Source organism: Trichosurus vulpecula (genome assembly GCF_011100635.1).
Source record: "Trichosurus vulpecula isolate mTriVul1 chromosome X unlocalized genomic scaffold, mTriVul1.pri SUPER_X_unloc_1, whole genome shotgun sequence".
NCBI lineage: Eukaryota > Metazoa > Chordata > Mammalia > Diprotodontia > Phalangeridae > Trichosurus > Trichosurus vulpecula.
This window is the reverse complement of record NW_023494377.1, coordinates 6,127,222-6,138,846: the sequence shown is the minus strand read 5'-3', so window position 1 is coordinate 6,138,846 and position 11,625 is coordinate 6,127,222. Positions and strand designations below refer to the sequence as shown.

General features: G+C 45.0%; 1 protein-coding gene across 1 annotated transcript; it reads left to right on the top strand.

Moving 5' to 3' along the window:
* Nucleotides 1–221: 221 nt before the first annotated feature.
* Nucleotides 222–9,582, top strand: LOC118833003 (adrenodoxin-like). Its single transcript, XM_036740383.1, has 4 exons — nt 222–376; nt 1,746–1,870; nt 7,768–7,897; nt 9,489–9,582. The coding sequence occupies exons 1-4, from the start codon at nt 222–224 to the stop codon at nt 9,580–9,582; spliced, it is 504 nt and encodes a 167-aa protein (XP_036596278.1).
* The last annotated feature ends 2,043 nt before the right edge of the window (nt 9,583–11,625 follow it).

Sequence of the window (11,625 nt, the reverse complement as noted above, 5' to 3'; positions counted from 1 at the left end):
CTCCAGAATCTCATTGATGGTGCACAGGGTTTCTTCCCCCAACCCCCACCCAATTCTCCTCCTTCTCTCACAGTTTCTGATTAACTGGACTGGCCACACCCCTCTGGAGGTGGCTCCTAGGGGCATTTTTCTGCCTATCTCCCTCTCTCTCTTTATTCCTTTGTCCTCACATCAGGGAGTCAGAGCAGGGAGAGAGGCAGGGCTCCAGTGTCCCCAGACAGATGATGCCCAACTTGGACCTGGGCCTTGCCCAGGTTCTGTCATCCAGCCTGGCCAGGTGCCTGACCACCATGGTCTGGTTACTCCCCACCAGGCTGCAGCCTTGGAGAATGTTTGGTACCACTTGGCTGCTCCAAGATGAAGTTCAAGATTCTGGGTAAGTAGGGCCTCTCTCCCCAGGACACATTGGGAGGGGAGGGGAAGAGAACTGTGTGACCTTGGCCCAGTCACTTCCTTTCTCTGAGCCTCAGTTTCTCCATCTGTAAAATGAGAGGTTAACTTAGGTGATCTCTAAGGTGACTTCCAGCTCTGGAATTCTGTAGTTACCCCATCTCTGGCTTCAGTTTTCCCATCTGTGAAATGAAAGATTTGGCTTAGATGATCTCTGAGATCTCTTCCTATTCTGAACACTGCATTTCTGTGATCTCTAACTCTTACTTTTTGTGAGTGGCCTTGCTTGGAGGAGGGTGAGCTGAGGTACCCATTCAAGGCCTCTTTGACCTAAGTTTGAATAGCCTCAGGGTCCCTTCCTTCTTCCTCCCTTCCACTCCCGTCTCTTACCTCACCCCTAACCCTGTCATTGTATCTCCTTGTACTGTGCAATGACCGTCAGTGCCCAGAGAATGTTACGTGGCCTCAAGTTGGAAAGTCCCGAGTCCTTGGCCCCTTTGTCCTGTAGCACAGCCTCTTCAAAACAGACTAGCTGGCTGGTATCTCAGCTATACCACTTCCTTCTCCCATGGCAAAAATAATTCCTTGTGAAGAAAGTAAACAAAACCAATTTTGTTAGCTCAGTTTGGGAACTGGGGGATCAGAGAGGTCAGGTGACCTCCCAGAGCCCCACAGCTAGGAAACAGCAGAATGGGCCCTCAAACCCAGTTTTATCTTGATGTTAATTCTCTTTCCCTTGTGCTCTGAGCTCCTGGATCCACTGTTCCCTCTCATTCTTAACATGGCCATGATGGTCCCCACCTCGTTCCACTAATGGATAGCATCTTAGTCCCTACTCAGTGCTCCATGGTAGGGCTGCTGCAGACAACTTTCCATTGACTAGTCCTCCCACCCCCTATGAGGCATCCCTTTCCCATAAGGTCTTCTCCCTAGCTGACAACATGTCCAGGACCTTGGGAGATAGTTGGATACTACTGAGAGTAACTTGGTTAGGCTTGCGTTCACCTTGGGCTTTGCAACTTACTAGCTGCTAAGTATCATCTTGGGTAAGTCACCTGGATGAGAAGTAATAGGGACTTTAGAAAACAGAATGTCTGAGCTGGAAGGGACCCTAGAACAGAGAAAGTCAGAGCAGGGGAGATCTTAGAACAGAGAACATCCGAGCTGGAAAGGACCCTAGAACAGAGAATGTCCAGGCAGGTCTAGAAGTTAAGCACACAGAGGAGCAGGGTTGGGGTGCAGGGGTGTGGAGCTCAGGTGTCCCCACTGGGCTGTGTGAGTGGGATCTGGGTGGATGTAGGTATACCACGATAAGAGGGTGGACAGCTCCAGGCTGACAATGACTATGCTCTCAGTCCCCAGGAGCAATTGACAGTGAATCTTGTAAACCACCTGGGGAAGAAGACCACAGTTCCCGTGAGGGAGGGCGAAAACATGCTCCAGTTGGTGCTAAAGCACAATTTGAACTTCCCTGGCTTCGGTAGGTAGCCTGGACCCTAGGCATCAGTGTCAACTCACCCACCTCAGGCCTTCCCTCATCCCCTTCCCCTAAAATGAACAACCGGAGGGCCAGTGACTCCACAGCCTTATCAAAGTCCATAGTCCTTGAATTTGGGGTGGGGGGATGGGGGTAGGGAAGAGGGAACCTAGGGGTCTTCATGACCTGCTATCTCTGCATAATTGAACAGTGGGTTACAGCAAACCACCAAAGTCTAGAATGCAGGAGGAGATGGCCACCATATCCCACCCCATTCAGATCACATCTGGAGAGCCTCATGGACATTTCCTTATCTGTAAAAAGAAGGGCCTGAATTTCCATAACCTTTAAGGTGTGTTCCAGCTTGAAATTTAGGATTCTGTGACCTTACTGTATTCAATTGTGGTGCTACAATCTAGTCAAGACATTGACATGCTGTGGCCTGTTCCGAGGCAGAGGATGGCAGAGAGCTTTGAGCCCAATCCATATGAGGGAACTGGGATGTTTAGTTTGGAGAAGAGAAATCTGGGAGTTAGAAGGGAGTGGGGAGACATGACAGCTGTCTTTAATTATTTGAAGGGATGTTATAGGGAAGAGGGACTTGACTTCATCCACCTGACTCCAGAAGGCTCACCTAGCACCAATGGGTAGAGGCTGATTTCGGCACAATGTCAAAGTAAAATGGACAGCCTTGGGAGCTAGTGATGTCCCTAGCGGTGGCTTTCTTTAGGGTGATCATTTACATTCTTTTTTTAAATATATTTAGTTTTCAGCATTGATTTTCACAAGAGTTTGAATTACAAATTTTCTCCCCATTTCTACCCTCCCCCCACTCCAAGATGGTGTATATTCTGGTTGCCCTGATCCCCAGTCAGCCCTCCCTTCTGCCACCCCACTCCCTTTCCATCCCCTTTTCCCTTCCTTTCTTGTAGGGCAAGATAAATTTCTATGCCCCATTGCCTGTGTATCTTATTTTCTAGTAGCATGCAAAAACTTTTTTTTTGTTTTTGAACATCTGTTTTTAAAACTTTGAGTTCCAAATTCTCTCCCCTCTTCCGTTCTCACTCAACCTCCCTAAGAAGTCAAGCAATTCAACATAGGCCACATGTGTATCATTATGTATAACCCTTCCATAATACTCATGTTGTAAAAGACTAACTATATTTTGCTCCTTCCCAACCCATCCCCCTTTATTGAATTTTCTCCCTTCATCCTGTCCCCTTTCCAAAGTGTTTGTTTTTGATTACCTCCACCCCCATCTGCCCTCCCTTCTATCATCCCCCCCTTTATTTATCTTCTTCCTTCTTCTTTCCTGTGGGGTAAGATACCCAATAGAGTATGTATGGTATTCCCTCCTCAGGTCAAATCTGATGAGAGTAAGATTCACTCATTCCCTCCTCACCTGCCTTCTCTTCTCTTCCTACAGAACTGCTTTTTCTTGCCACTTTTATGTGAGATAATTTACCCCATTCTATCTCTCCCTTTCTCCCTCTCTCAATATATTCCTCTCTCATCCTTAATTTGATTTTATTTCTTTTAGATATATTCCCTTCATCTTCAACTCACCCTGTCCCCACTCTCTCTCTCTCTCTCTCTCTCTCTCTCTCTCTCTCTATATATATATATATATATATATATACACATACATATATACATACATACACATTCACATATATATATATACATAAACATATATACATATATGAATATTCCCTTCAGCTATCCTAATACTGAGGTCTCATGAATCATACACATCATCTTTCCATGAAGGAATGTAAACAAAACAGTTCAACTTTAGTAAGTCCCTTATGATTTCTTTTTCTTGATTACCTTTTCATGCTTCTCTTGATTCTTGTGTTTGAAAGTCAAATTTTCTATTCAGTTCTGGTCTTTTCACTGAGAAAGCTTGAAATTCCTCTATTTTATTGAAAATCCATATTTTGCCTTGGAGCATGATACTCAGTTTTGCTGGGTAGGTGATTCTAGGTTTTAATCCTAGCTCCATTGACCTCCGGAATGTCATATTCCAAGCCCTTCGATCTCTTAATGTAGAAGCTGCCAGATCTTGGGTTATTCTGATTGGGTTTCCACAATACTCAAATTGTTTCTTTCTGGCTGCTTGTAGTATTTTCTCCTTGATCTGGGAGCTCTGGAATTTGGCAGCAATATTCCTAGGAGATTTCTTTTTGGGATCTATTTGTGGAGGCGATCGATGGATTCTTTCAATTTCTATTTTGCCCTGTGGCTCTAGAATATCAGGGCAGTTCTCCTTCATAATTTCTTGAAAGATGGTATCTAGGCTCTTTTTTGATCATGGCTTTCAGGTAGTCCAATAATTTTAAAATTATCTCTCCTGGATCTATTTTCCAGCTCAGTGGTTTTTCCAATGAGATATTTCACATTGTCTTCCATTTTTTTCATTCCTGTGGTTCTGTTTTATAATATCCTGATTTCTCATAAAGTCACTAGCTTCCACTTGCTCCAATCTAATTTTTAAAGTCATATTTTCTTCAGTGGTCTTTTGGACCTCCTTTTCCATTTGGCTAATTCTGCCTTTCAAGGCATTCTTCTCCTCATTGGCTTTTTGGAGCTCTTTTGCCATTTGAGTTAATCTATTTTTTAAGATGTTGTTTTCTTCAGTATATTTTTCAGTATTTTTCTGGGTCTCCTTTAGCAAGTCACTGACTTATTTTTCATGGTTTTCTTGTATCCTTCTCATTTCTCTTCCCAATTTTTCCTCTACTTCTCTAACTTGCTTTTCCAAATCCTTTTTGAGTTCTTCCATGGCCTGGGACCAGTTCATGTTTTTCTTGGAGGCTTTTGTTGTAGGCTCTTTGACTTTGTTAACTTCTGTCTGTATGTTTTGGTCTTCTTTGTCACCAAAGAAAGAATCCAAAGTCTGAGACTGAATCTGGGTGCATTTTCGCTGCCTAGCCATATTCCCAACCAACTAACTTGACCCTTGAGTTTTTCAGCGGGGTATGACTGCTTATAGACTAAAGAGTTCTATGTTCCATGCTTGGGGGGATGTGCCAGCTCTGCCACACCAGCACCACTCCTTCCCCAAGAACCCCCAACCCGGACTGGGCTTAGATCTTCAGCAGGCTGTGCACTCCTGCTCTGATCCGCCACTTTATTCCTCCCACCAGGTGGGCCTGGAGCCGGAAGCAACTGCAGCTGTACTTCTGTAGCTGCCCCACCTCTCCTGCCCCCGGGGCGGTAGCCAAACCGTGAACTCCTTCCACTCCCACAGCTTTTCCCACTAACCTTCTCTGTTGCCTTTGGTGTTTGTGGGTTGAGAAGTCTGGTAACTGCTGCAGCTCACTGATTCAGGGCGCTAAGGCACACTCCGCCCAGCTCCTGGTCTAGTTGGTCCACACCACTCACGCTAGGCTCTGCTCTGCTCCGCTCTGCTCCCAGCTCCGTGTGGGATAGACCTCACCCAGAGACCATCCAGGCTGTCCTGGGCTGGAGCCCTGCTTCCCTCTGCTGTTTTGTGGGTTCTGCAGTTCTAGAATTGGTTCAGAGCCATTTTTTATAGGTTTTTGGAGGGACTCGGCGGGGAGCTCATGCTAGTCCCTGCTTTCCAGCTGCTATCTTGGCTCTGCCCCTAGGGTGATCATTTATCGGGCATGTTACAAAGGGGATGTTACAATGTTCATGTCGGTTGGGTTTGAGGGCCTCTGAGATCCCTTATAACTCTGAGATTTTGTGTTGCTCTGACTCCAGGACTGAAAGAATGGAGAGGAGCCTGCCCAGGTCCTAACTCTAATGCCTTATTCAGTTGTTTTCTAGGTGTGCAGAGAATGATGGCAGCTTAGTGAGCCCAATGGATAGAGAGCTGGTCTTAGAGCTAGGAAAGCCTGGGTTCAAATCCTAGTTCTGACACATACTGGCTGTGTGATTCTGGGCAGTGCCCCACGCAACTCCAACACTATAAGAAAAGGTGCCAACTTGCGCTGGTAGTAGCCAAAGCACAAAGCTCAGAATCAGGGGACCTTAGCTCAAACCCCACCTCTGCCACTTAGCAGCTATGTGACCTTGGGCAAGTCAGCCACTCTGAGTCTCAGTTTCTCAGTTTCTAAAATGAAGGTGATAGTACGACTAACTCACTTCCAGGATTGTTGTGAGGAGTGCTTTGTAAATCTTAAAAATTCTAAAGAAATGGGAATTCTGATTATCATTACTGTGCTTTTGGCTGGCATCTTTTCCTCTGTTTTGCAGGCAGCAGGCATATTTGGAGTATAGAGAGAATTCCAGTTTGGATGGAGCATAGAATTCATGGAAGAGAGAAATAGAAGATGAGAGTGGAAAGCAGGGCAACCTTTGGAGAGAGTCTTCAGTGCCAGGCAAAGGATTTAGTGGGCAATAGGAACCTATTAAGGTCTGAACCTCTTATTTTTTAGAATTTTTTTCTCTGACCTGGAAGCTATAGATTCAGGCTAAGATGTTCCTGGAAGTTTCCGTTTTGGGATTTCTCTCAGGAGGTGACTTACGGAATCTTCCCTCTGGTTCTAAGAGTTATGGGCAGTTTTCACTCATGATAAATTAACATATGCCATCTAGGCTTGGTTGTTGTTGTTTTTGTCATGGCTTTCAGGTAGTCTAGTAATTCTTACATCATATTTCCTGTATCTATTTTTCCAAGCTAATTGTTTCTGAAATGAGATACCTTATGTTTTCTACTTTTCAGTCTTTTGACTTTGGTTGTTTCTTTTTAAATTGTTGTCTTATGGAGTCATTGGCTTCTATTTGGCCCATTCTTACTTTTTGGGAATATGTTACTTTTGTATATTGAATTGTTTTTCTCTCAATTCTTTCATCTAGAGATCTCATTTTCTTCATAATATAATTTAAATTATTTTTTAAAAAATTATTGCTTCATTTCTTTCAAGAAACCTAGTTGACCTTGCAACCAAGCATTGTTTTTCTTTGAGGCTTTGCTTATAGATATTTTAGAGTCATTCTCTTCTGGGTTTGTATCTTTGGCATCCCCGACCCAACAATAGCTCTTTATCGTCAGTCTCTTTTGTTATTTACCCATTCTCTGAGCCTTACTTCCTAAACTGAAGCTTTATGTTATGGCCAGGCTCTTTGAACTTCTGGGAGGGAAGATGTTGGAGCCTTGTATAGTCCTAATCTCTGTTGATTGGAGTCCTGCCAATGCTTCCTTTGAGTACTGAACTCTGTGTTCTTCAAGGATCTCAGGCCCTGAGCTGTAAAATTTCATTAAGCCCTTAGAGATCTGATCTACGGCACAATCTAATTGCTGCCCTTCTGATCTGAACTTTGGAGGCTGCAGACCCTGATTGAAGTCTGGGCAACACAACTGAAGACTTGCCCTTGGTTATAGCTCAGTAGACAGTTGCTGGCTCTAGCCCCTATAAACTAGCTGTAAGGCTCTGGTGTTTAGTGATAGAACTGTAGGTCCACCTAGGTTCTGAAGTTCTTGCTCTGATTACTCACCTGTGATCCTGCTCCAGGATCACTCAGGATGTGAAAAGTCAGTGACCCTTTGATTGGAGAACAATAGTGTGAATGAGTGGGAGGGAGAAGGCAAATGGCAGTTGTGGGTAGAGGGAGGGAATCATGTGGTAAATGAGCCCGTGGGATGTGCCTGAGGGAGGGTTGGAGTCCTGGAAGCCCTAGTGGGGGGTTGTGTGGGTCAAAGAACTCTGACTGGTGCCTTGAGATTTGAGGTGGACAGTTTGGAAGCAATGAAGAGAGATGGGGCTCAGATGATGTCTATCTGAGCTGCCTGTAGTGTCATTGGAGAAAAAGAGCATGTTCAGAGGATGGAAGCAGGCCCCAGGCTTTGGGCCTGGGTGACTTCAGAGGCAATAATATGACTACCAGGGAGAGGGCGAGTACAAGAAGCCCCATGAACTTTCTCACCCTAGGGATCTGTAAAGGGGCTCTGACCTGTTCTACCTGCCACTTCATCCTGGAGAAGGAAGTCTTCCAGAAGCTAGGCCCCATCTCTGAGGATGAGCTGGACATTCTGGACCTGACCTATGGTGTCACAGCCACGTAAGTATTTTATCTCAACCAAGGAGGAAGTGGGTAGAGCTGAGAGGGAAAACCTGCATCCACAGAATCTCTTGGCCTTCTGGGGCATGGAGGTTGGTGTTGAGGACAGAAGCCATTGGTCCCTGGACCGAATTTCCCTCTCTGTACAAATGACTCTCTCATCTCCATCTCTAGCCCTCATCTCTCTCCTGAGCACAAGTCCTGCATCTTTGTGAAACTAGAGGACTTGAGTTCAAATCCAGCTCCTGATACTTGCTACCTTAGTGACCTTGGGAAAGTCAACTAACCTCCTTGGACCTTACTATCCTCATCGTCTGTAAAATGACAGAGTTGGACTCGATCACCTTTGAGGTCTTTTCTAGCTCCATTATCTGTGGTCCCATGATTTCTCCCCAGATGTCCTAGAAGCATCTCAAACTCAACCTGTGCAATCAACTCACTCCATTCTCCCCAAACCCACATCTCTTCTCAATATCCATATTTCTGTTAAGGGTGCCCCCATCCTTCCAATCATCCAGGTCTGCAATCTTGGGATCCCACTCTTTCCTCTCCTTCACTGCCCATATCCCACGAGTTGCTAAGTGTTGTTGATTCTATCTGTAAAATAGATCTGGTATCCATCTCCTCTAGGCCACCATCCTACCTCTTATCATCTTTCTTTTCTCCTATTGTGGAAGACTCCTAATTGATTTCTTTGGCTCCAATTTCTCCCCTTACAACCCATTCTCTACCAAGCTGCCATATTGATATTCTTCATGCCACTACCTTATTCAAGAAACTTCAGTGGCTCCCCATGGCCAAGCTCTTCCCACCTGACTCCAGTCTTACCCCTCTGGGCTGATTACTTATAATTCCCCTTCACACACTCAATGCTCCCTTGTTTTTCCATATGTGGCATTTTATTTCCTGGGCCTGGAACGCTCTCTCCTCATTTCTGCCTCTTGAAAGGTCTCGCATCCTCCAAGCCTTAGCTAAGAACTACCTCTTTGAGGGGCCTTTCCTGGTTCTCCCAGTTGCTAGTGACCCCTCCCTCCCATTACTCTCTGTGTGTGTATATATAGTCTTACTTTTAAAATTTGTGAACCTATTTACTCCCTAGTACAAGGGTTAGGAACCTGTGGCCTGGAGGCTGCATGTGGCCCTGTAGGTCTTCAAGTGGGACTCTTTGACTGAATCTCCCCTAACCCTAAATACCCAAGGATTTATTCTGTAAAGTTTGGATTCAGTCAATGGGCCACACTTCGGGACATAGAGGGGATTTATTCTGTGAAGTTGGGATTCAGGATCTTATAAGATCTTACAGAATTTTCTTACAGAATGAGATCTTATAAGATCTTACAGAATTTTCAAACTGGGAGGGATCTTAGAACATAGAATATCTAGGCTGGCAGGACCCTTGGAATATGGAATGTCAGAGTTTAGAGCAACCTTAGAGCTTGATCATTTCAACCTGCTCAGCTTACAGGTGAAGAAATTGAAGACCAAAGACTCAAAGTCTCACAGGGATCCGTGAGCTATTACAGGGACTCAAATTCTCTTGTCTCCCAAGCCAGGTCTTTTACCACTATATTCTGCCATTTTCTCTTCCTAGATCCCATCTGGCCTGCCAGCTGTGTATGACCAAAGCCATGGACAAACAGACCCTCTGGGTTCCCTTGGAGACCAACACCTCTTATCCCAAGTAGTGGAGGCAGCTCTGGCATTGGGGCAGGGGCAGGAGAAGGCTGGGGGGAGAAGGGACAGTGCCACCGAGCTTGATCTCTTCTCCTTCCACTTCCAACAGTGAGAGACACATTTCTCACCCTGGATTGGGTGCCTGTTCTGGCACAGTGGACAAGGTAAATACTAGGCCACAGTGAACTGGCAAGAAGGAGAAAAATGTGGCTCTCCATGCAGTCTCTGCATCCTTCTGTCTTCTAGGCATGTGAAGAGTTTTAAAATATTAATAAATAAGTATTATCCTTAGAATTTGTTGTATGCTTTCCCAAAGCATGGAGGCTCAGAACACACCAAATGTTTTCATTTTCATCTTACAGATGAAGAAACTGAGACCCAGAGAAAGGAATTGACTTAACCAAGGTCACAATTAGGGAGTAGCAGACTCATAACCAGATGCTTTCTACTACATCATATTTTTCTTCAAGTTCTAATAGGGGAAAGTTGCAGAGGCAGATTTCAGCTTGAGTGAAGGAAAAGTGTCCAACTGAGTGTCCAGCTCTGGGCTGTCTTGGGAGGTAATTGCTACCAGTGGCTATGGCATGGAATGGCCAGAGATGGCCAAATGCCAGAGAGAGTGAAAGAAAAACACCAGCCAGGTGAGAGAGTAAAGAACAGCTCCGTTTATTGACCAGAAAGAAAGGGTAGATATGTTCTCCAAGCTGGTAAACATAACAACTTTTTCATGAAAACATTTGGCAAATGTTAACCGCATTGTGTACTTTGTTTCCTTGCTCCTTATAAGCACTGCGTCTGTATCCTATCTGGGAACAAAATCTTCTATATGTACACTTACACGTAAGGGGGTTGGACAGCCCATGTCTTGAGTATTATCAGCCTGAGGACAAGAGCAGGCTTCAGTGAAAATCTGGCCTGGTCATGTCCTGTTGGGGACTTTCTCAGAGCTGGTCCTCTACAGGTAATGAGCTCCCTGTTATTGGAGGTCTTCAAGGAGTGAGGTTGTAAAGAGACCTAGACCAGATATCCTGTGAGGTTCCTTCCAACAGTGAAATCGTGAGATACTTTGCAGAAAGGGTGATGTTGAATCCTGTAGGTTGGCCTAGAAACAGAGAAGGGGCATCTAGACATTTAGACATGGCAAAGTTTGTAGAGCAGTACAGTTGGCGAAGGAGGACAGTGAGAAAGATGGAACTGCTATAAAAGGTTGGAGGTCCCTACTCCTCTGAATCTTTGGGTGAGAGAACACAGACCAAAAATCTAGGGACCTTCTAGGTAGGGCTCATGTAATCTCTCAATTCTTAGAGGAACCTCAACATTTCGAGCTGTCTGAAAATAGATTGGGCTACCTTAACGGGGAGTGGGTTCTCTATCACTTGAAGTCTTTCATTAGAAATTGGATGACAACTTATGGGGCCTATTATTGCCTATTATTATTATTCCCCCCCTGCCTGGGCCCCCTCCCCAATGCCAACTTAACTAGCAGGTTGGGTCCCAGAGGGTATCTGACTCCTCCTTCCTTTAGGGTTCTAGGGGTAACCCTGAGGAGCTAGGCTTTCTAAGACTGGCACTCCTACCAGCATATTCCCTATTCCCAATCAACCAGTTGTACTCTATTAGCTTTTCTGAAATTAGTCTCTTGAAAAGCTATAGCAAGCAAGGGAGTGATAAAAACTGCATTATAAATGTAGTTATGGAGTCTAAAAAACCCATTACCCACAATTGCTTTGAACATGCAAGGTCCCTGGGGAGAATGGGCTCAAGCTTAAGGTACGATGGTAATGAGGCACCTACATATGACTTAAATGTCTTTCCAAGTCCTGGCCTTGGAAGTCCTTCTCTCCATTTATGGAGTCCTTATGAAGTTTCTCTTAGGTAGAGTTCTCTGCCAATATTCCCGTTTAACATCCACCCCTTTCTCTCCTCTAACACTGCTCCCCACCCCATCCTGGTGCAGGCCCTCATCACCACACATCTGGACTATGGTAATAGCTGCTGGTGAGTCTGTCACAAACATTCTTCCTATAGTATGGGTCCATGTCACCCTTCAGTGA

What these genes read in the sequence shown, in the direction of transcription:
- LOC118833003 (XM_036740383.1), top strand. Translation starts at nt 222, where the DNA reads ATGATGCCCAACTTGGACCTGGGCCTTGCCCAGGTTCTGTCATCCAGC. An exon ending in TTTGAACTTCCCTGGCTTCG is followed by an intron (nt 1,871 to 7,767) that starts GTAGGTAGCCTG and finishes TTCTCACCCTAG; the next exon opens with GGATCTGTAAAGGGGCTCTG. An exon ending in ACCTATGGTGTCACAGCCAC is followed by an intron (nt 7,898 to 9,488) that starts GTAAGTATTTTA and finishes TTCTCTTCCTAG; the next exon opens with ATCCCATCTGGCCTGCCAGC.